Below are 25,757 nucleotides of genomic sequence, written 5' to 3'. Positions count from 1 at the left end.
ACTTTCCCTGATTTACTTAAAAGTGCAATGGTTACTCCTATATTAAAGAAGCCTACTCTGGACCAAAACATATTTAAGAACTATAGGCCTGTTTCCAATATACCGTTTATTGCCAAAGTGATCGAGAGTGTTGTGGCATCCAAGTTTAAAGACTATTTGAGTTGCCATGGACTGAATGAATCTATGCAGTCTGCATTTCGCAAAGGGCATAGCACCGAGACAGCACTGCTGAAAGTTCATGGTGATGTCCTGTGTGAGCTTGATGACAACAAAATGGTGCTCTTAGTTATGCTGGATCTCACAGCAGCATTTGATACGATCGATCACAACACTCTTTTTCACAGACTAGAAACAGCTCTTGGAGTTACAGGTCCACCTCTTGCTTGGTTCCGGTCATACATATTAAATAGATACAGTCGGGTCTCTATCGATGGCCAATGCTCTAGTGACATCCCTTTAGACTGCGGAGTGCCTCAGGGTTCCATAATGGGGCCTCTGATATTTACAACATACATTCTTCCCCTTCGGTAATATATTACGCAGTCACAATTTATTGTACCATATCTATGCCGATGACACTCAAATCTATATATCGTATGATCCCAGGAACCAAGCAGAATGTCTTAGTTCACTCACTTGTATTGAGAGGTGTATAACAGATATTCAAAATTGGATGACATCAAACAAATTGAAATTAAACATGGAGAAAATTGAGTTTCTGATCATTGGATCACCTCACAATTTAAGATCTCATCCTGATCTCACCCTTAATGTTGGTACTGCTGAGATTACACCTACAAATTCCGTCCGCAATCTGGGTGTTATCATGGATTCGGATGGGTCAATGACCAGCCAGGTGGGGGATTGTGCCGCACTCTTAACTACCAGCTAAGAAACATTGGCGAATCAGGAAATATTTAGATGAGGACACTTGCCATCATATTATCAGGGCTCTTGTTCTATCTCGCCTTGACTACGGAAATTCATTGCTTGCAGGCATCACCAATGCGCAATTTGACAAACTTCAGCGTATTCAAAACAAAGCTGTGCGCCTGATTTGCGGTGTTAAGAGATGTGAGCACATATCTCCCTACCTGGCGAGGCTTCATTGGCTACCTGTCCGCCAACGTGTTAATTTTAAGTTGCTTGTGTATATGTATCAATCTTTGAATGGCTCACTACCAACATATCTCTCCTCCGATATTACTTTATACAACAGTCAAAGCATTTCACATCATTACCTCCGTTCATCCGTTGATCATACTAGGCTCCACATTCCCAAAACCCATCGTTCAACAGGTGACAGAGCCTTTTCCGTTATTGGACCCGGCTATGGAACATGCTTCCTCTCTCCATCAGAGAAGCTGTTTCCCTTATTGCTTTCAAAAAACTTTTAAAAACACATCTTTTTATGTAATTGTAATTTGTAATTATTTCCTTATGTATTTTTTTGTTTGTTTCTATTCCAGCCTTGGCTGTAGTTTGTAAAGGCGCTTTGACCTTTAATTAGATAATATGCGCGGTATAAATTGTATATACATGTATGTATGTATGTATATGGACAATTTTGTAAATGATACCTTGATATTTTTCATAAATTGATATTCCGAGTAATGTGCTAATTAGTTCCCTGCTTTACACAGGATTGAATTGGGATTATCATAGCTCAACTGTCAATTATTGATTACATAAACCTCTTTTCAAAAAGTACTTTCAAGGATTTGAAAGTCCAATTAGTCCCAAGGTCAAATACCATGAAATTAAGAATTCCAAAATTTGATTTTTTTTATGGGAATGTCATCTTTAAAGGTCTATAACTCACAAACATGCCTGGTGACTTGTTCCGGGTTTGGTTGGAGCTGGTCACATATATGATCAGACAAAGCACCAATAAGATACATTCTTAAACACTTGAGAACGTTCCTGCAATCTTATTGGTTCTTACCCAGCTTTACCCGTGTGATATGACACAATATCACACGGGACAGCGCATGTGCGTCGACGCGATATGCGTACTCGCTATTTGGACCAATCGGAGGTGCACAGCAACAACGGGACTGATCGATTTTAAGCCATAGGTAATTCCTTGCAAAATGTAGGATTTAATTTGATTAAAATTTGTATGATATTTTTATTTGAATTGAAGTGTTTAAGAATGAGAATAAAGGTATTGTTTTTAGCCGCTGTCGTGCATCTATCGACTCATATAACACGGGCGACATCATTATTTTTGGTGTAAAACAACTCGGCTTCGCCTCGTTAGATGCACTCCAGCGGCTAAAAACAATACCTTTATTCTCAAAGTCACAAATTCTTATGTAAAAGGAAGGCTTTCAAATGAAATTTGAAGCACTGAACCATTAGAGCCACTTATGAAGCATGTTCCACTCTCAAGGGGCAGCAATGGTGAAGGATTATATCCATGTTAGTTGCACAATATTTGTGCTCTGCAACAGATAGCTAAATCTGCATATAAATGCGAGCCTGTAGGCATACATGTACATGTATGTGAAGGACATAACTCCCACACCTCCCACAGAGAGTTACATAACTTGAGCTACACTGATATCATGATTTAACACATCAGTTTTGAAATGAAACATGTTGGAGAGTTTTTGGATGATTGCTAAATATTTTGAAAATGTTGACTTTACTCAAATCTGGAGTCTAGAACAATTTGTTGAGGAATGCTAGATTTGATTATAAAGGAATGCTAGTTTTAACATAAAGAAATTAAAAAGGGCTAAGCTGTGAACATGACACCTGAATATTGCATACATGTATGTTGATGTTGTGATTGTAAATTACAAATTGGTACTGCATCTCATAAATATTTAATCTGTGTAATAGAATAAATACTATATCAGAAAAACACTGTCCCTTATTTCCATGCTATGCATGTAGCATCTACTCACTCACCTGATGTGGTTTGGCCTTCATTCCCAACATTGGGCTGAATGGAGAAAACACTGTCATGGCAACATCATCCATTCTTGTTTCGGGATCACGAAGAACAGAGCATAGCTGTAAGAAAGGGAAAATGCATATAAACAAAAAATCATTTCACTACCAATGTTACAATTTATCAAAGCTCAAAATTGACCAACCTTTAATAATTGATGTGTGATACACACCCACGCAGGGTCAAACCCCAGTCCCATCACTCCACAAACTATCGGCTACACATGCTTGTGGAAAGGAAGTGAAAACACCCTTTTTTTGCATTTCTTGTGTGGAAAAAACACAGCTCAAAATTAGGTGGGTAACCTGGTCAAAAGCCTGTGAAAACTCAAAAAGATTTGCTCCCTGTAGGCTTGATAAATATTGTCATCAATGTCAGCAAGATGGACTCAACATCAGTATATTATCTGTTGTTGATTTGCAAGTCTGAAGTCTCAAAATGTCACAATAATGTGGACCAGTGTAACATTCATATTTTGCAATTTGACTTCAGACCCATGAAAAGTGATGTGGTCTGTAGATTTCAAACCCAAGGTCCACTTGGGTGTCATGATTTGAGCACTGTATACAATACTTATAACCAAATTACCTTAGCCATGCTGTTGGTGACATTGAAATAATCCTCTGCATCAGGATGGAATACATGGAAGATAGAAGCCTGACTCAGACCAACCTTTATATCCTGAAATTAAACGGAATCTTTAAATGATTAACTTCAGATTTCACATAATCATTGGTAACATTTGTAATCTTTTGGTTAGTTGTTTTGTCCACTTGAATTTGTTTTGTCCTGTATTTGCTACACAGTAGTTTTGAGTAGTCTTCTATGGTTTGCAGACTGTTGTACTTTTGGTCTTTGTTTTGCTTGTTCCCTATATCAAGCTGGTGTACTAGGCTCCAGTATTTCAATCATACGTACAATGGTTATTGTCAATTTGCTGTAGATTGCAAACAACATATTAATTAAACAAATTTTCAAACAAATTCCCAACATAAGGACAAAACGCTGTAAATTCTACTCTTGAATTAAGTTGGTAACATAATCAACAACACTTACAGGAACATAAAACAATTACTTATGTTAAGTCTAATTTATACATATATTTGTCTAATGCTAGTTGGGGACACAATAGATAGCTGATTATCATCAGATCATAGTTGAAAGTTGTGCCATCACTAATTATCACAACTTCAACTGAAGTCAACTTAGTTATGCAACCTTTAGGACTTAGGAGCACCACCTTCTGGATGCAGTTAAGTTCTCAAGATGCCAGCCAATTAGCTCAAATGTAGTAGATCCTGCTCCAGTCAACCACAATTGTGAAGTTCCCTCAAAGACCTAACATTGACCTTGACCATTTTTAACTCTCTTCACGCGGGTGTCAACTGCAGACGACGAGTTTCAAATTCAAAAATTTCAGAAATGTAAATTTTCATGACCATATTTGGAATCAGCATGAAAAATGCATTAAAATGAGTACAAACAAGCCTAGTATTGGTTTAGTAGTTATTAAGATAGCTCTTGATATCGTTGAGAAAAATATTTCAAAACTTGAAACTGTTGAAGCGCATGGCTAGCACGCAGAGCATTAAAGAGTTGAATGAACCAAAGTGCAACTTTAAAACCTGCACCTTTTTGAGCCACTATGATCAAATGCAATGATGTGTGACATCATAAATTGGACCAACTGTGTACAACAAGATACAAAAACATGTGCATTTTTTTAATTTTGTAAAAAATGTTTCATTTGTTTTAAAGTCTTTGAGGGGACCTGGAACTTGTGAACCCATGGATACCACATACCTTCATGATGATTCTAATAAGCCATTTCTGTTCCAAGGCACTAGTAGTCTTGAGCAGATGGAGCAGATTCTTCTTCACCACATCTCTCTTTTTAGCAGCATTATTACTAGCCACAGCATCCAAACTCTCATTGACATCATGGATAGTCAACCTGATTGTGATTACAAATAAATTCAATGAATCGGCATTATTACTAGCCACAGCATCCACGGCAAGCACTCATTGACATCATGGATAGTCAACCTGATGGTGATTACAAATAAAATTCAATGGCTCAGTCACATTTACATGTAGGGATCATATTGAAAGCCAGGAATCCCAAACTATAAAGCTCTTGATAGTTTATACGGTAGTGAGGCAAACTCATTTTGATGAAACCTGTGAATGTCAGTTTATTTAATCCATGGTGTATAGGACAGTCAGGTGTATAACCAGTAGACTCACACCTTCAGTCAGTCAATGTTGAGGATGACAACTAATAAACTTCCAGGCAAATTTTGTGTCAGACTTCCTACCAGAATCTGGTGGTCTGAGACTACTCCAAATTAACCTTTTGACCGTATTTATTTTTGATAACATATTTTTAGGACACCGAGAGCGTGATCCTGGCACAACACAGACACTGATGTGAAGTTGTGCTATGTCGCCAGGGCCGGATTTACCATTGGGCCAGATGGGCCCGGGCCCAGGGCCGCCCTGTGCATCTTCCTTTTTGGCCCCAAACACCATGTTTTTGGCCAAAATAGGGTAAAATTGCTTCACGCACACTGGCTACTTATATAGCAAAATTCACCTCAATTTGGGGCTAAAATAGTTTAGCGCACGCAAATATCCTAGTTAAATCTTTGTTCATCTCTCTCTTAAAATTCAATGCTCCCGTCGATCTATACCTAAACCAAAACTTGGCTGCTTAAGTGCACATGCCTTCCTCACGGTGAGTTGGGGGCCTCCAAATTTTGGCCTGGCCCAGGCCCCCAGAAATGTAAATCCGGCCCTTTATGGCGCACACGACCAAAGTCATTAGAGAATATTTCCATAAGTCCGACATGATACGAATGGCAAGCCCTTCCTCTTCTTTGGTTACAGCCCTGGTGACAGAACACTAAAGCATTTTTCTGATGCAGTTTTATGGTATACTTACGATCCTTTTTCTGGACATCTGTTTCTTAACACAAAGAAGGCCACACTTGCAAAATCACCAGCTTCCTAGATAACAGATAGATGATTAATAAACCTTACAATCAATATATATCAATGTACAAAAAAAAAAACCTGATTAGTTCGAACATAATACAAAGGCTTTTTACTTATTCCCTTTTCATTTCACTTTCTTTTGCCATCATCTTGTTAAACAGTCAATATTACTTAAAAGGACTAATACCTTTATAATAATCTTTAAAAATAATCTTTTAAAAATGATCTTTATGAATAATCTTAAATAAAATATGGCTGGTAAGTGCACAAATATATTATTATTGGTTTTGACAATAAGCCCTTTCGCAATTACAACTGCGCATGTGCAGAAACGAAGTCGCCAAATAAAATTAGAGATAAACACGACAAGGCTACTGTACATTTTCAATGGGGTGAACTTTGACGTTTACATAAAAACGTTTTGTACTGGAATTTCGCTGACAGTTTGGTCTTCACAGGAAATATGAATTTGTATTTCACAGGAAATATTAACATATGTAGGAATGAATAAAAAATGTTTTACAAAAATGTGTTTTTGAAGGAAGTGCAAAGTTCGCCGCCATTGGAAATGCATTGCAGCCTCCTCGTGTTTATCTTCAAAAAAAAATTGGCAAATATTATCCACAATGCATCATGATTCTGGAATTGCGAATCGTCTTATTAATAATTTACTATTTGTAATGTGTTTACATCTAGATAATAAGCTTTTGTAATGGTTCTGTTATGTATATTTGTTTATACAAGGCCCCAAGGAAGAACAAATTTGGTTGAATTGAGCCTCCATATTGAAATAAAGACTATCATAAAAATGCTACAAATTTAGACAATGATTGATTCTGTGTTCTGATTGATTTTTATTCTGAGAACCTCAACAGCAGCACCATTGTCTTGGTCTCAAATCACTGGCATTATTCTACATGTGTACTTAAGAGCTCTTGAACATAATTTTTTAGAAGTGGCTCTATACCTCAAAAAATAGATTTTTCTGATATTTTGTGTAATGATGCATGTTAGGGTGTTGACTACTTGTGTGACTAAAAAATTCAAAAATCGGCTCGTTGCCATGGAAAGCCAAAACCCAGATTCTGTCATTTTGGGCCAAATTGGCAGTGAAATTAGTTAAAAATATGTTATTTCAAGTGTTACGCTGCAACTAAGCCATATAATGCTGGTACATTACATTAAGTTCTTGTGAAAGGACATCTATTCATCTGATGATCAGCATATTTAGAGGTCAATAAGTTATTCTTAAGGTGCGTGCAGAGCCCATCTGCCAGGTGTATTTTCACTTTTTCATAAAATGTCATTTTAGCACCTAAAATATAATCATGAAAATCAACAACCCGGTGTTGCCAGGATTTTATCCATTCTAGTGTGGGTAGTACAAGCTAGGTACTTTACATTTCAGTAAAAATCAGCTTGGGCAAATGTTACTTCTAAATACAGTGTTGCCAGAAAAACCGGTATTTTTGCAAATTGACATTTTGTCAAATTACGCCTTTTTGTCACAATTTTGTGCATTTTGACAAATATTTTCCTTCAAGGTGAATCCAAACAACACTTTTTCGTTTTTGTAAATATCTAAATACTGAAAATTCAAAATTAGTGTTGCCAGAGTTCTTGATAAAACACCCAATATTAGTATTTTACTGATAGTATGATTTGTTGTTGATGGTTTGATTATATTATTAATCAAAAATATTAATATCAATAATAATCAAAAATATTGATATCAATTTCAGTAATAATTACAAAAAATATAAATATTAATATCAATATCAATTATAATCAAAAATAATGATATCAATTTCAGTAATAATTAAAAAAATATATATATATCGTTATCAATAATAAACGAAAATATTATCATCAATATCAAAAATAAACAAAAACATCGACATCAATAATATCAATAATAATCAAAAATATTAACATCAATATCAATAATTATCAAAAATATTAATATTAATATCAAAAATAATCAAAAATATAAATATCAATATCAATAATAATCAAGAATATTAATATCAATATCAATAATAATAAAAAATATTAATATCCATATCAATAATAATCAAAATATTAATATCTATATCAATAATAATGAGAAATATTAATATCAAAATCAATAATGATCAATTATATTAACATCAATATCAATAAAAAATCAAAAATATTAATATCGATATCAATAATCAAAAATATTAATATGAATATGAATAATAATCAAAATATTAATATCAATATCAATAATAATCAAAATAGTAATACTAATATCAATTTTAAAATATTAAGATTTTGATATTGTTGATATTGATATTAATATTTTGATTATTATTGATATTAATATTTTGCTTATTATTGATATTAATATTAATATTTTGCTTATTATTGATATTGATATAAATATTTGTGATTGTTATTGATATTGATGTTAATATTTTGATTATTATTGATATTGATAGTTTTGTTTATTAGTGTTATTGATATTGGTATTAATATTTTAAATATTATTGATATATTGATGTGAATATTTTTGATTATTATTGATATTAACCCTAGAACTACGAAGTACCACCCCAAGATTTCTTATCCGTCATAAAAAAAATGCGAGCATTTACGCCCCGACCTAAACTAATCATAGATCCATCCTTTGCGCTCATTTTAGTGTAAAAATGTTTACCAGCACATTACCTGGGGGTAGGACCGGCTGTCAAAGATGACCATAGAGGGGGTGTTGGTGAGGGCCACCAATGGTTTCTACAGTAAAATATATTATTTTCATTTCGCTCATGTAAAATTATTATAAGCTATTGACTTTTTACTTGTTAGTTTGAGGAGAAAATTCGGTCAAATTGCATTTTAGCCGAAAATCAATTTTGCCAATACTTTTGTAAATAGCTGCAATTTTCCAAATTTGCATGGGCGCCCTCACATTATGATGTCACAGCGACATTATATGAGAGGAATGTTTGTACTTATTGGTATCACTGGGGTAGAGGAGACCCATAGCTATACATTGATTCCAAATATAACGGTATATGACGTTTATAATTGAAAATTAGGGGTTGCAACCCCCTTCAGTAATCCGTGTTACAAAATATGGCTCAGTAGTTCTAGGGTTAATGTTAATATTTTTGATGATTGTTGATAATGATGTTAATATATTTGATATTTTTAATATTATTGATGATAGTAAACCAAATTGATGTTAATACTTTTGATTATTATTTATATCGATAATAATAGTTTTGATTAGTATTGATGATGTTAATAGGCCTACATTGATATTATTATTAATATTGATGATAGTAAAAAAAATTGATGTTGGATCATGGCACATATAAATATATATATATGATTTTGGGTGTTTTATCAAGAATTCTGACAACACTTACTTTGTGCTCAGGTGTTTAAACATTCATATAACAATCTATACTAGGCCTATGTACATTCGATGTATGAAAATTATAAATAAGCATTTCCTAACCAAACTATCAACACAAAAACACTAAAATGCTAATATTGGGTGTTTTATCAAGAATTCTGGCAACACTAATTTTGAATTTTTAGTGTTTAGATATTTACAAAGACGAAAAAGTGTTGTTTGGATTTACCTTGAAGGAAAATATTTGTCAAAATGCACAAAATTGTGACAAAAAGGCGTAATTTGACAAAATGTCAATTTGCAAAAATACCGGTTTTTCTGGCAACACTGTATTTAGAAGTAACATTTGCCCAAGCTGATTTTTATTAAAATGTAAAGTACCTAGCTTGTACTACCCACACTAGAATGGACAAAATCCTGGGAACACCGGGTTGTTGATTTTCATGATGATATTTTAGGTGCTAAAATGACATTTTATGAAAAAGTGAAAATACACCTGACAGATGGGCTCTGCACGCACCCTTAAGAATAACTTATTGACCTCTAAATATGCTGATCATCAGATGAATAGATGTCCTTTTACAAGAACTTAATGTAATGTACCAGCAATATATGGCTTAGATACAGCGAACACTTGAAATAACATGTTTTTTCACTAATTTCACTGCCAATTTGACCCAAAATGACAGAATCTGGGTTTTGGCCGTTTCCATGGCAACGAGCCGATTTTTGAATTTTTTTTAGTCACACAAGTAGTCAACACCCTAACATGCATCATTGCACAAAATATCAGAAAAATCTATTTTTTGAGGTATAGAGCCACTTCTAAAAAATTATGTTCAAGAGCTCTTAAATATCCAAACATGTTTGCCTGTTTGTAATTCCACTGATTTCATGTTTTCTATCATATGTTACACATTAAATAACATTTTTACACATTTTTGATTTTTTTCTGAAGTATGTGAAATTAAAAATTGCCTCATTTACAATCCATTTGCATACATACTAACATTCAAAGCAAACACATATAATCATAGATTTTGTGTAAGGAGTGGAATCATACCTGTTTAGCTGTTGGTGCTCTGTAATTCAGCAGCTTCTGTGCATCTGCACTGTTCTTGGCTAGACCCAATATATCTATGTACAATTTGGCCAGTGTATTCTACAAGTTGAATAAAATATAAAGATTAATTGTATCACATCTTCTTTACACTGTGTTGCCTAACAAATTTACAAAACTATAAACAACAGCAACTTCCTACCATCAGTATTTAAAGTAGTATTCAAATAATAAAAGTTCTAGTGAATAGTGGGATAGTAAACCAACATCTCATCAGTTCTCCAAAACCAAATATGACAGGAAAAGTGACATTGCTTACCTCCTTGATGCCATATGCTACTCGTTCTCTTTCAAGCTGAGGCAATAACAATCTCATGATCGGATAGAATGAATCATCCTGAAATGGAACAACAGTCACAGGGTACATTAATCTCAGACAATTAACACTATCAATCAAAGGTATCATGGCGAACCCCATGTTTTGAATTGGTTAACAACATAGAAGAAAACAATCATTGATCATCGATTATGAGTTACATGTATCATCTTTTGTTGGCTCAATTAATTTCATGTTACCTTTCTTCTTCTTCTGGTAAAGTGCTACTTCATCTGGATGAAGATAATTCGCACAGCAGAAGCCCACATGTGTGGAAGAAATTTGTGATGCAACCAGGCCCGTAGCCAGGATTTTTTTGGGGGGGGGGTGATGATTTTGAAAAAGTGGACTTTTTCCAAGGGAGGGGGGCAATTCTGTGAAAAGTGGACTTTCTTCCCCAAATTTAGACCTTTTTTGACCAAAAAAGCTTATAAAATCAAATTCTTTGGCTTGCTACGCTCGCAAATTCTTAAATTGTTGGACTTTTTTTTTTTGGGGGTGCATCACACCCTGGATGCAACCTTATCTTTGTGCAAAACTTGTGTGAGTAAAAGCTAAGAGCTAAGTGGTTAGCCCCACAATATTATTTTATAATATTCTAAATAAAGTTTAATTCATATAAACAAAGGGTGTTCTCATAGAAAAATGTTACTGTACACATGTTATGTAACTGCACCAATGTGCACTTCAATTGAATCACTTGGTCGCCAATCCAAATTTAGACGTCAGCAGCGCGAGAAATTCTGGATCAACAAACTTCATTCCCTTCAACCCGAAGGCCTTAATCTTATTGAATAGGCCCCCCTCTTTTTCACGCGTTTATAGATCTTGCCTTCACACTGCGTTGTTTTTAAGTCGCGATCTTTTTATGCTTGTTTTTTTACGTGTTACGCATTAAATTTCTTGCTTGTTTTTAGATTGTTTTCTTGTGTCATTTCATATGTAATAAAGCCTGAAGAAGGTACGCCCAGTACCGAAAATTTGCTGTACAACTGTTTCCCGTCTTCGTTTGTTTTATTTTATGTTATATATTTCACGGGAGTGCATCTTTAGAGATCCAGTTAAAGTATGTGTGTTTCGTCAACTTTCTGTCTACAAAATGTGCACTTCAATTATGCACAAAAAGAAAATCTGCATAGCACAAATTTTTGTTTTGATGTGTAACACATTTAAAAAAAAAGAAGAAATGCTGGTAGTCACTTTTCATTTGCATAATATGAATTAATTTCTCATCCAACTTTGTAGTGTAACATAGACATGCTTCCATTTAACCTATCTCAGTCTAATACTGTATGTGATACGATCAAACTTTAGAATTTTTTTAAACAAAATCAGAATTCAGTTTCCAATTGTATTGTTATTGCAATAAAAACTCACATTGGCTATTTCTCAAAATCAATGTTAGTGACTCATACATGTATAATGGCTTGACTGCATCACATAATCAACTATTCAATCCCAGGTTTGGTTTTACTAGAACCTAATACCACACTTAACTGTTTGTTTGTCATTTCCATGCAAAGATTTAAAAGCACTTCTCCATTTGTCCAAGAAGTCCTTGAAGATCTGCTTCTTATTGTCATTTCCATGCTTTTTTGAAACCTTCTCCAAGAATCCAGCAAGTTCACCAAATGGGACATTGGCAGCAACATTCTGCAACTTGGATGAAGAACTTGAGGCGGTTCCAGGTTGATCTACTGCTGCCATCTTGCTGTATTTGGTCTAGAGTTAAACACAAATAAAGCTGGGGTTCATCACTATGTGAATCATGTACTCTTGTCAGGGGCAGTGGCGTAGCCAGTGGGGGGCCAGTGCCCCCCCTGCTCGACATGGCCGTCGGTTCATGTAAGGCCGTCGGTAGACGAAAGGCTTTGGTGAAAAAAAAATTGAGTTAACAATAGACTATTTTTTACCCAGGGTGTTTTTGCTCTTCACTTTTTCAAAGCATTGCAAAAAATTTTGGGGTCAACAAATCACAACTTCCGTCGGCAAAAAATATTTCCATCGGTACATTTACAAGTTGTGGCCCCCGGTTCAAAAATCGTGAATTATGGGAGGGGGAGCGATTTTGGTACGCCTCACAGGGAATAAGGGGGGTTGACTGTGACTTTTGGCACAGAGTTATCATTTCCCTGTTACTATACCGGAATTCATATTGTAATTATCATGAAAGACCGAAAATGTGCCAAATTGCATTTGGGATAATACATGTAGTTTAGACTGGGGACATACTTTAGGATTTTACCGTTCTGGATTTATATTTGAAAGTCGTAGAAATCATTGACTAAAAAGTGCAGTGCTGAGGGAACTAAAAACTCCATATTTACAAGGGTAATTAAGTCCTCTCTGGCTTGATATCTGACGTCACAATGTTAGGAGATTTTTTCAGTCAGGTCAATCTTGGATTATACTGATTATTCCATTTGAATGAACACAGCAGAAATCAATTGTATTTCATAGGACAAAATATGGGCGGGTGAAAATACTGAACAAACCAGAGCAAACCAATCAAAGACATTATTGGAAATACTGGCCAATTAGAGTGCAGGTGTGTACACGGGCGTTCGTGATGAATGCTTTGTTCAAAGTGAAATTTTTTATTTTTACTGTAACTTTATTACCCCATCAAAATACAAATTTCAGTATTGGGTGAAAGCTCACACTTTCTCTATAACCCCAGTAAAATTGTAGGGCTGAAATATGTTTTGTTTAATTTAGGCAGTAACAAAAATATGTTAATCAGGACTATTAGATATCATACTATAGAGGCCTTGCATGTGACGTATCATCCCGTAAATATGGCGGACTACTCAAATGCATTCAACAAAAGCATGATTGCAATCTACCGTGACAGGTCGTCTCACACACATAACCCTGCACTACGATCAAATAAGTTGATGACAACATTTGATGGAATGGTCTGCACTCCGCCATAACTACGGTGAAGGACACGGTTCAAATCCTTTGTTTGGAGCCAATCGATAATTTCATGTAGGGCCTCTATTGGTAAATTATATTTTACAATATGAGGTTGTTAACACTTGTAGTCTCCACTGGTAGAGCACTGGATCACTGGCTCTACCAACTGAGCTAATGAGTCAGATGGAGAAGAGCAGTGATGTTATTATCTTTACAAGTCCAATAATTTACTAACGTTATTAAATTATTGGACTATTGGATTACATGAAATCTGTAATTTACATACTGAATAGCTACATGTATTTGAATGAGCCGGGCTTCAACTTCGTCAATACTGCTGTTTTCTTTGTTTTTTGCCAAATTTATCATTTAAAAATTACCAAATGACAATTTGTTTGACTTATCCTTCACTTTTTTAAAGCAATTTGTAAATTTTTTTCACACTTGCGCTGGGATCATTGAATAGGTCTTTTAATGGTTACCACCCGAAAGTCATACATACAGTAAACTAGTGCTGTCATTGAAATGTATTTTTCTTGTCGACATGTCTGAAAAATGTATCGACATGTCAACATAAAGGTATGCCCATGACTTGTTTGAGAATGTCAATGAAGTTGAATAAACAATTGTATATCAGTAAATACTACAGTAAATGCGTATTCTTTAATGCATGACATACATTTTTGTAAGCTTAAAAGCACAAGCTAAAGTTTGTTCAACTTACACCTGTACCTGGGAACCAAGGGAGAACAGTGCCAGTGCATTGATTGGTCACCCCAGGTTAAATAAGAAATAAATAAATAAATAAATAAGGTGGAAAAATAAGACTCATAACACTGTGTGTGATAGAATGGCATGCATGCTGTTGGTCGCAGTGCTTACACTAGCTGTGCGTTACGGAATATGTGACACTTATGTGAATTTTAATTTACGCGAACGTGAGTTGGGACTTTATTGACACGCACAGTAACAAAAGCCATGCACTGGTAACACTGAAAGGGGCACTCAAATATGAATGCGTACACATGTGTGACCATTGTTTTTTTCAAACACTCAAGTTTTCCTATGAACAACATTGAACATGACCCCATTCTAAAGAAGCAAGTTTTATGCATGCTATCCCCCACTCTTAAGAGATCTTCATTGGCTACCAGTTCATCATGAGAGAATCAAGTTCAAGACATTCATGCTTGTGTATAAGTCCCTGAATGGGCACTCTCCTCAGTACATTTCCAACTCTCTCAAGGTCAAGAGTTCCATACATGCTATGAGCACTAGGTCCAAGTGAGAGTGTTAATTTTATCATTCCTCGCACCAGGAAATATGCTGGGGATAGAGCCTTTTCAGTGACTGCTCCAAAGTTTTGGAATGGCTTACCTTCTACAATCAAGAATGCTATCAGCCTGGACTCATGTAAGTCATTGATCAAAACTCACTTATTTCCTTAATTTTTACTGCCATTGCTTTTTGTATTTTTGTTTTAATTTTTTCTTTTTCTTTTCTCTTGCGCCTTGAATCCCTAGGCAAAGGCGCATATAAATACTTGTTGTTATGATTATGTATACGCTTCTTTCAGTGTCAGCAGATTTGGAAAGTACCCTAAACGCGCTTACAGAGGATTTAAAATAAAAAACTACCCCTTTTTATGAAAATCAGCGTTTCCCCCCTAATATTAACGTGTCACACACGTTAAGGGGGCTGGCATTTTCTTTGGAAGGGGGGGTTCCAAATATGTCGGTGACCGGAGTCAATTTTTTTATGACCCCCCTATCGTGGGCACAAATTTTTTACGACCCCCCTATCTTGGGTCTCAAATTTTGATGACCCCCCCCCCCCCTCCACCTACACAGACTCAAGACAAATTATTCATTGCCGGAACTAAGGCGCGGAGCTCACCAAAACTTAAGAGCGAAGAAAGTTCACAGAGCGTGTTAGATTTTTTATTGTAAGTGTAATGAAGGCGCAGAGCGCGTAAAAATTTTGCATAGATTGTACGTACATTTCGATTGTGAAGTTAAATAATGCGTGCGCGAAAATTTTGAGTCACCAGCCCTTGTTAATTCTATAACCCCCACTATTTTGGGTGTTACAAAAATTCTAACCCCCCCATTTTTGGTCTGAAAATTCTATGACCCCCCTGTATTTTTGGGACCCCACTTCCGAAGAAAATGCCAGCATCATTCATTGTATTTGAATGGCCACAGGTAACAGTGCCAATCATGTCAATAACAAAGGCAAGCTTATCATTGCTGTGAAGAAATTATAATATAAATACAAACAAAACATAAAATAAAAAGTAACCAATCAATTTCATGAATTTAGTAAGCTTAAATTTAAATTACATGGCATGCTGGAAACATTGATTTGAAATAACCCATGTTTAAAAATAGGTACGGTACTTACATGTATACAAGTACATCAATTAACCAAGCTTTGTAAATTAAAATAGGAGCTCGTTTTATAATGTTTAAACAGCAGAATAATTCAGAACCACAGACATTTTCGATTTTTGGTAATAGGCGACAAGCTGTCGATAAAAATTATTTTACATTTCGCTGACATTAAAAGTCTATCTTTCTACACAAGAGATGTATCAGTAATGTCAACCTTCCGTTGAATGGGACATTCCCTACCAGAACGCATGTTGAAAAAGACGGCACTATTTGTTCAGGCCGGTTGAATCTTCAAAAAAATAGCGGAAGAACGCGTAACATGAGTATTCTTTACCGAAGTCAAAAACTATGTCTTTTCTGGTATGCAACAAAGCCATTAATTCGGCTAGACACAATGAGAAGTGCAAGTAGTTATGGTTTCATGGACATGGTCGACAAAATATGTAAGCTTAAATTTGATAAGCTTAAACCATGTCTGTCGAACAGCAGCAAGAAATACAGCAGACTAGTAAGTAATACCAGCTCATTGTTGATGAATGAAAGAACCCACATAATGTCAAGACAAACGAGAACTTTGCCATTCAGTCATTCTCAAGGAATGAAAGACAACACCATGCACCGGGCACAAACAAGAAACTTCAGCAAAAGCAGTAGAACTACTTGTAAATCAACAAATGATGAATCCAGTGATGTTGCCAACAAAAACAATCCTACAAAAATGGAGGAAACTGAAGGAGTGGTTCCAGAATGGACACATCCTAGTAGCAGGGAAGATTATGTTGTCAAAAACGACCCTGAACTGAAGTCAATATTACATGATCTGGCATCGGATTTTGAAGAAGACAAATCATCCAAGCCAGATCATGAGAAAACTGTGGACCAGGACGTAGAAACGGCTGAGAGTAGTAGACACCATACAGGTGATGGAGTTGTTTCAGCAAGGAACAATGTCGCTGATGAGGAAATTGTAGAACCAAGAGGCAGAAAGACACAGGTTGATTCGGCAAGGAAAGTAAATGGTATGATTTTAAAAGTACATGTACCGGGTACTGTAAATAAGCAAAATATTGGTTTAGTTTCTGGTACGGTGTCGGTAATAGGCTCAGAAACAAATTGTACCGTAATGAAGAAAAGGGAAATAATGAAGGAAGGGGAAAGTTGTTCGAGCATATTCTCTAACACGTAAATGCTTTAGCATTTACTGTTAGAGATGGCTACTATTTCATCCTTGTGCAGAGTCCGATACATAAAATTGTACCGGGACGTAAACATGCTTCATAGTTCACAAACACACTTCATAAGCATGTCATTATAAGCTTTATTCTATTTCATGTATTACGCCGTACCTTTTTACATTTTCGATACTTACGATCCTAAAAATTCGAAGCAAATATAAGCTGATTTTTGATGACTGCACAGCCGACGAAAAGATGGCAGAAATTTAGCCTCAACCTGTACGGGCATTTGACGCGGTAAATATTCATGAATAATGACTGGGAGGTCATAGGCTAACAGATTCTATAGATGAGAGTATCTTAATTATTCTGATTACCACGTGAGCTTACTTGACATGACCTGACCTTAGATTGCTGCCCTCAGTCAGGCGGCGGATGACATGCATGATAGAGAGAGACGGCAAAACTGCTTAGCCGTATGCACATGATGGCACTTTCCACACAAGTGCGATGAATTTCGCAGCTGCCGTGATCACTGGTACGCGCCATTCAATTTGCACACTGAGTGATCGGAGCCTAACCAACACTGCGAATTACGTCAGAGTGACTCGCAACCAGTAAATAATCCAATTTTACAATATTTAATTAATTTGAAGGTTATTTTTGTAGGGTTCATTATCGAACTCCAACGGTTTCAGCTTGTATTAATATTAATTAACATAGGCCTACTTGTTTGTGATATTTTAAGCGTTTTTAAATTTCAAAATATAAATCCCATATTCAATTACACGGCTGACAAAGCAAATTTACTGAATTTAGAGATTGCACGGCGTTCACCACCTGCATCTCTCTGACCTTTTACTTGAATTACTTCCTGACAAAATGGTGACGCCAGCCGATCGCCGGAAAATATTGCAGCAATTTCTCCAGAAATAGTAATGAAATATTTACCTAAATGCACCTGAAATGACACATAGAACTGAGAATTACGTCAACAACTCGCATAGTAACAAATTGGTAGGTAAAGCTATGTACAAGGAGGTATTTAGGGGGTATTTCAGAATTGCCTATTGTTATTACAATGACATTACGTAACGGTAAGCTTACGTAATTTGTTTACCGACCGATATTCCGGGCAAAGGAACACTAGCCACGAATGCGAGGGCATCCGTGAGCAAATTCGTGGCTAGTGTTTCTCGAGCAAGGGGAAAGTTACCATATAGTACATTACTTTTGAATCTGCCAGCCAATATTTAATATTAATTTTTTTTCCACACACAGCTTGCATTACTTTTTATGGCTAATGGATGAAAATAAAATCTTTGTGACTCCTAACTTTCGTTAAGTTTAAGAATTTACAAGATCTTTGTTCACAAAAGCTTAAATATTCACATAAAAATATGAGGGTGCTCCCAACATTTTACTTCAATTTTATGGCAGGAAATTTCATTGTGACAGATTTGTTGCTTAAAGTGCTTGTACACTTCAAAATGGTCTGTGTTAATTCAGAATGGAGATAAAACTAGATTATGTATGGTAATGTAAGTAACTTTTTAATCCAAATTTGCAGGTCTTCTCAGTCTTGCTGATATTATACAAATTCTTAGGGAAGACAATGCTCAAGATATCTGTGTTATTAAAGTTCCCAAAGAACTGCAGTATGTGGACTACTTCGTAGTTGTCACTGGAAGGTCTACCAGACATCTCAAGGCTATGACAACTTATTTAAATAAAGTGGTAAGTTTATTTGGGATTAAACCATCTATCTACAATCAACAAAATTAATAGTTGGTACACTTTAACAATATGTTGCAACTCTTCATTGCCGCTCTGATAGTTCAGTGAAATTAGTGTTTGATAAGAAGTACAAACCTTCTCCTTTCCCCTACCCTCCCCCATTCCCCCTCAATCAATGTTGGGAAGACTGGAGAGCCCAATGGAAAAAGTACTTTATTCAACATTGAACTGGGGGAGAGGGGTGGCGATTTACATTTAGTATGCCAGAGTGTGCCAACATTAATTTTGTTGATTGTAGCTGCACCTATTTTCATGATTTTCGATCATGCGTGCAGGTCATGCTATTTTAGGGGTGCAGAATTTGTCACTGTTGGCCATCAATCGGAATCTATTTAAAAACTAATAGCATTTGCCTTAAGGGGGTACTACACCCCTGTGGTAAATTTGTGACTATTTTTGCATTTTTCTCAAAAACTAATAACACACTGGTAATAAAAGTTATGTATATTATTGGGGCAAGGAATCCAATTACTACATAGAAATTTCAGTGACTCAAGACAAGCGGCATATATGATAGGAAATGAGGTACATCCTAGCGGTACCTTATTTCTTATCATAAATAATGAACCGCTTGTCTTGGGTCACTAAAATTCCAGTATAGTAACTGGATTCCTTGCCCCTATAATAAACATAACTTTTGTTACCAGTGTGTTATTAGTTTTTGAGAAAAATGCAAAAATAGACACAAATTTATCGAGGGGTGTAGTACCCCCTTGACATTTGATGTTGTATAATTATCAATTTAGATAAATAAGATTTTATTTTTCACAGGAAAAATAAAAGCTGGCTTGCCAGGAAACTTGGATTTTATTTTGCTATTACTGTTCATTTGCAAACATAGTTACTTGAAATTGCTGGCTTATGAAATGGCCTTTGTGTCCCCCACACAAAATAATGTTTGGCCTTGGTGCCCTACAACATGCCTTAGTGCCCCCCCCCCAAAAAAAAAATGTGAACATTTTAATGCCATTGCCTTGCCAATGTGGCCTTGCCCTGAAACTGATGTAATTCATCAACCCCTGCTGTTAATGGGATCCATCAAGATATGGAGGAAATAATGTAGGTGCACCATTTCTTTAAATGTTTTCATCAAGTTAAGTTTAATTTTAGTCTACATGTAGATTACTATTTATACTTAGTTTAGCAAAGAAACATTAATTTCTTTCATATGGAATACTTTTCATCCTTCAAGTTTTATATTCAATGGAAGCCCTTACATATGTAGTAAAATTGTTTTACATGTATTTCTTACTTTCCCAGTACAAAATGTTACGAAAGGGGAGTGAACCATTTATGAAGATAGAAGGCAGGAATTCAGATGACTGGAGGTGCATTGACTTTGGTAAGTGTTCAGTTTAAGAGTCTTTGTATTAATATGTTTGTTTGTGACGTGTTTATTTTAGAGTACCGTACTGTAAGTGGGGTGTGTACATGTGTGTTTGGTGTAGAATGAATTCAGTAGAAATCCATCTACAAGTATATATGCCTCTTTTGTGCAAAAATACCAATCCAAAGTCACTGACGTTTCTTGAAGTCTTCTTGAAAAGAGGACCTTGTTCACTGACCACTGTTGTGGATAAAAGATTTTGTTGATCTGTGCAGGAAATTTGGGAGAGAAATGACTGAAAAATGGAATTTATGGCCCTATCCATGGCCCTATCATTGCAATGCCTAGACCCTAAACAGGGTCCTTGATGGTGGTTGAAGTCCCTGTACCCTTTCCAAATAATTCTGCTCTAGGATACAAACACAAAGTTTATAAGTCCTCCTACCCCGGCCATGTCGAGATCAGTTGTCAAAAACCCAGTTTTTCCAGTTCATTTACATGTTCATAGTGGTTTCTCACCAAACTGAAAACAGTGATCTTGTGTTTACAAAAATTTGCTTTCACCGACGACAAGAAAATCTGCAAGTAAGAACTAACCGAGAATTCTATAATAGGCTACCAGACACTTTCAGAAAGAATAATTATTAAAGTTGGAGTGTTTTATGAAAATGTCTGAGCTACAATGAATCATTAATATCAAATTAAGGTTTTCAATCAATTTATTTATTTATTTCTTATTTAACCTCAATAACCTGGGGTGACCAATCAATGCACTGGCACTCTTCTCCCTTGTTTCCTAGGTGGCACAAAGGCCATACATATAATACACAATAAAAACGGCATATAAAACATTATATCATACGATTGCACACATTACAGCAAATTACATCAAGAGCAATACAATAAAAACATCATTTAAGACATACGTCATATGATTGTGAAGCAGTAAAGGCAAAATATTTTGAATGAACGATGAAATATCTTTGCATGCATGTATATCTTTAAAAGTGAACCCTTGACCACTTTTCTGTTCTGTTTGTAACATCTATATTTATTTTGTCATTTATTTAATTTAAATAGGTGACATAGTGGTGCATTTTATGCTACCAGAGACCAGGGAACTCTATGAACTAGAGATGCTGTGGACACTTGGACCCAAGTATGATGATCAGTATCACAGGATATCCCAGTATCAAGCCAATGTGTTAAATCCCACCATGCCAACACAAAATGAACTGGATGAGCTAGTAGCGGACGCCTCTCAACAGGAAGGGTATAGTGTAGTAATTCTGAATGAGGGTGAAAATGAAGTAGAAATACCTGATGATCAGAAAATTTAGTTATTGATATACGTCATAAGGCCCATGGGGTTGAACTCGTTTGAAAATAGGAATTATTTGCAGCATTATATCATTTTATAATCAGTGTGACAAGGTTGTATTCATTATTAATTTGACAAAAATGATGAAATTCTTTACGAATCATCCAATAAAAGGCCAAAAACAAACTTGAACAGATGTTTAATCTTTACCCAGGGTATTATATGTTCAAATGATCTTTGTCACATGTGACGAACATCATTTGAACCCAATATCTATAGATTCCAATCTTCTGGTTTTTTCCAGCGTGCCTCTGTGGCTCAGTTGGTTAGAGCATTGTGTTAGTAATACAAAGATTGCCAGTTCGAATCCGGTCAGATGCACTGTTTTTGTTTTCAACATTAATGTGCACCAGCTTTTCTGGGTAAAGATTAAATTTGGTAATCCTATTAACCCAGAGAACTAAATATAATAATTTCAGAAGACAATAATAATTTACCCATGGCAGCGTGCACATTAACTTTGGAAAAATAAATCTATAGGTATGATCTTTGTCACATGTGACGAACATCATTTGAACCCAATATCTATAAATTCCAATCTTCTGGTTTTTTCCAGCGTGCCTCTGTGGCTCAGTTGGTTAGAGCATTGTGTTAGTAAGACATAGATTGCCGGTTCGAGTCTGGTCAGCTTTTCTGGGTAAAGATTAAATTTGGTAATCCTATTAACCCAGAGAAATAAATATAATAATTTCAAAAGACAAAGTTGAGCAGTTAATAAATTTAATCATTTTAAGATGAAGACATGAACTAGACCAGAAGGCATGTGATGTGTGATTAATATAAAGATCAACAAGATGAAGGTGAAAATAAAGTAGAAATTCCTGAATTCTTTTAGATTTGTGTCTGTCAACTTATAATATAGGCCTATGCCATGATAATAAGATAAAATATCAAGTCATGTGACTCCTCTTCTTCCTGTGGGTCATGTGATTAGCTTTACCACTCCAGAAGTCCCACAGATGTGGGGATGAAATATTGAAATCAGTGGCGGCACCAGGAATTTTTTTCGGAGGGGGGGGGGGGGCAAAGTGAATTTCTGGGGTTTTGCCTCAAAACTGGGGGGGTAAGAATTTGTTTTGCCCCCCCCCCCGTAGCGCCGCCACTTTTGAAATAAGTCTCTGTTTTGTTATTTTGTTGAGAGACTTGTTTTAAAATGTCTGAAACACATAATTTAACACAGCTTTTGCCCCTGGACCACATTAGACCACAGTCAATGGACCAGGATCATATTCAGGCACCCCAGGGATGATAACCTTGGATATGACCCTGCAATGTACCAGTGCTTTTAGTGTCAAGATTTGTGGAGGGGTGTGTGTTGGGATATTGTGTGGTGAGGTATGTGTAGGGTGATACAGGCATGAAAATTGTCAGCATTTTAGCTGATTTCAGCATTTTTTGTTTGTTATTGTTTTCAGTGTTTTTCAGCCTACTTCAGAATCATATTCACAGAAAATGGTAAAAAAACATGGTTTTCAGTGGTTTTTTCCAATACCAGTTTTCATGTCTGCTATATGGAATGAAACGACTAACATTTCCCAATAATGAGTTTTGCATACATTTGATTTTAAAAGATAGACATTTGTTCTCAGATTTTTTTGTATCCAAAGACCTATCTGCAACTATTGTAAACAAAAAAAAAGTATTGTATTTGTGACACGATCTGGTCCATGGGGACAAAAGGCAGCAAATTTGAAACTGAAATAAAGGTAAAAATATGGAGTAAAAAAAAATACATAAGAAAATAGACATCAAAAAAACTTTTGAACCAAGTATGCTAGACCTTTGGTGTTTTCAGTAAGTGATAGCCTATTGTATGTATAATGTAATAATTACAGTAACTCAATTTTCAAAATGCCTCCTTGGCTCTTAATGACCAGATCGTGTCACATTTGTAGTTTTTAACTTTTACCAACTGTAGATGAAATGCAGCATTGCTTTCTTATGTCCAACCAATGACCAGAAAAATATTTCCACATTTAAGTAGCCCATAATTGACTCTGGAGTCTGGATGGTATTGATATTGCATCTCTCATTGCTGGCAAAATAAACATTCATGAAAATTGAATGGCAATGAAAATGCTCCTGTCTATTATTAGTCCATGCAGGGAATGTGCTCATGTGATGTAGTTGTCTCCTGTATGACCTTGCAGAAATGTGACAGTGTCGTTCATCTTGAGTGTATTGACACTACATTAGGGAACAACCCAAAAGTTCGATAAAAGCCCTATAAACAAAAAATCCTTTCGTGTGGGAGAGAGGGGTCAAAAAAGTCAGATTACGCTTTGTAAAAAGTAGTTAAAACATCGGTCAAAGTTGATCTTTTTTTAAGGATTTAATATATAATTTTAAAATTTTAGTATTTTCTGAAGTACGATATTGACATTTTACAGTGGCTGCTTCAAAATCATTTCAAATCAATATAGAGTGCAGTACTCGCAACCTGCAATTTGTAAGTTCATTTTTTTAATCAGCTGTATCGCACCTTGATTCTTTTTTATTTGAAAATCCAGCAAGTCATAATTTTTTTGTGCCCAAAATGGTATGAAGAAAAATATTTTAAAATAAAATAGAATATTGGTTTCTTCCATAAATGTGATCAATATCATTGCACTGTCGCACTAGATCCTCCACATCCCTATCCATCCTGTATCCTATGAATCCGGGTTGGAATTTTCGATATTTGAAAACTTATGTTAGAAGGGAGGTGGGAGGGGGTTAGCCTTCTAACAAAAGGACTTTCGTTTATAGGGCTTCATCAAACTTTTGGGTTGTTCCCTTAATTCACCTATATCTTGGATGCAATGCAGCTATGTGCATCTAATGATGTAGTGAAGTGAAATTTGAGATGTTTTTATTTTCTTCAGAATTAAAGAAGTAAAATGGTTCTGAAAAAATAGGAAATTATTAATTAATTAATTCATTAATTCATTAATTCATTCATTAATTTTACTGTGTATTTGTTTACTGTGTATTTACTGTTTATTTATTTGCTCTGTATTTATTTACTCTTTATTTATTTACTGTTTATTTATTTACTGTGCATTTATTTAGTGTGTATTTATTTACTGTGTATTTATTTACTGTGTAGGCCTAAGTATAATGCTATCTACTAGAGATGATTTAATACATGTAGTCTTGCTATCTACTGGAGATGATTTAATACAGGCATCTTGCTATCTACTGGAGATAATGGTATGCAAGTATAATGCTATCTACTGGAGATGATTTAATACAGGCATCCTGCTATCTACTGGAGACGATGGCGTGCAAGTATAATGCTATCTACTGGAGATGATTTAATACATGTAGTCTTGCTATCTACTGGAGATTATGGTATGCAAGTATAATGCTATCTACTGGAGATGATTTAATACAGGCATCTTGCTATCTACTGGAGACGATGGCGTGCAAGTATAATGCTATCTACTGGAGATGATTTAATACAGGCATCTTGCTATCTACTGGAGATGATGTGTGCAAGTATAATGCTATCTGCTGGAGATGATTTAATACAGGCATCTTGCTATCTACTAGAGATTATGGTATGCAAGTATAATGCTATCTACTGGAGATGATTTAATACAGACGTCTTGCTATCTACTGGAGATGATGTGTGCAAGTATAATGCTATTTACTGGAGATGATTTAATACAGGCATCTTGCTATCTACTGGAGATGATGTGTGCAAGTATAATGCTATCTGCTGGAGATGATTTAATACAGGCATCTTGCTATCTACTGGAGATTATGGTATGCAAGTATAATGCTATCTACTGGAGATGATTTAATACAGACGTCTTGCTATCTACTGGAGATGATGTGTGCAAGTATAATGCTATCTACTGGAGATGATTTAATACAGGCATCTTGCTATCTACTAGAGATTATGGTATGCAAGTATAATGTTATCTACTGGAGATGATTTAATACATGTAGTCTTGCTATCTACTAGAGATTATGGTATGCAAGTATGCTATCTACT

General features: G+C 35.4%; 2 protein-coding genes across 2 annotated transcripts in view; one reads left to right on the top strand and one right to left on the bottom strand.

Annotated features, from left to right (window-relative positions):
• Positions 1–16,214, bottom strand: part of LOC140155874 (DNA ligase 4-like) — a 55,507-nt gene extending 39,293 nt beyond the window's left edge. The window contains exons 1-8 of the mRNA XM_072178868.1: positions 16,106–16,214; positions 12,281–12,505; positions 10,727–10,804; positions 10,411–10,509; positions 5,907–5,971; positions 4,766–4,916; positions 3,551–3,643; positions 2,920–3,024 (exon numbers count right to left, since the gene is read on the bottom strand). Of these exons, the coding sequence (XP_072034969.1) occupies positions 2,920–3,024; positions 3,551–3,643; positions 4,766–4,916; positions 5,907–5,971; positions 10,411–10,509; positions 10,727–10,804; positions 12,281–12,490 (801 nt within the window). The 5' untranslated portion in view covers positions 12,491–12,505; positions 16,106–16,214. The remainder of the gene's footprint in view (positions 1–2,919; positions 3,025–3,550; positions 3,644–4,765; positions 4,917–5,906; positions 5,972–10,410; positions 10,510–10,726; positions 10,805–12,280; positions 12,506–16,105) is intronic.
• Positions 16,215–16,346: 132 nt separating this feature from the next.
• Positions 16,347–22,615, top strand: LOC140155873 (uncharacterized). Its single transcript, XM_072178867.1, has 4 exons — positions 16,347–17,114; positions 18,841–19,007; positions 20,328–20,409; positions 21,475–22,615. Exons 1-4 carry the CDS (start codon positions 16,415–16,417, stop codon positions 21,732–21,734), a joined length of 1,209 nt encoding a protein of 402 aa, XP_072034968.1. The 5' UTR covers positions 16,347–16,414; the 3' UTR covers positions 21,735–22,615.
• The last annotated feature ends 3,142 nt before the right edge of the window (positions 22,616–25,757 follow it).

Source organism: Amphiura filiformis, chromosome 6 (assembly GCF_039555335.1).
Source record: "Amphiura filiformis chromosome 6, Afil_fr2py, whole genome shotgun sequence".
NCBI lineage: Eukaryota > Metazoa > Echinodermata > Ophiuroidea > Amphilepidida > Amphiuridae > Amphiura > Amphiura filiformis.
This window is presented reverse-complemented; position numbering and strand designations above follow the sequence as displayed.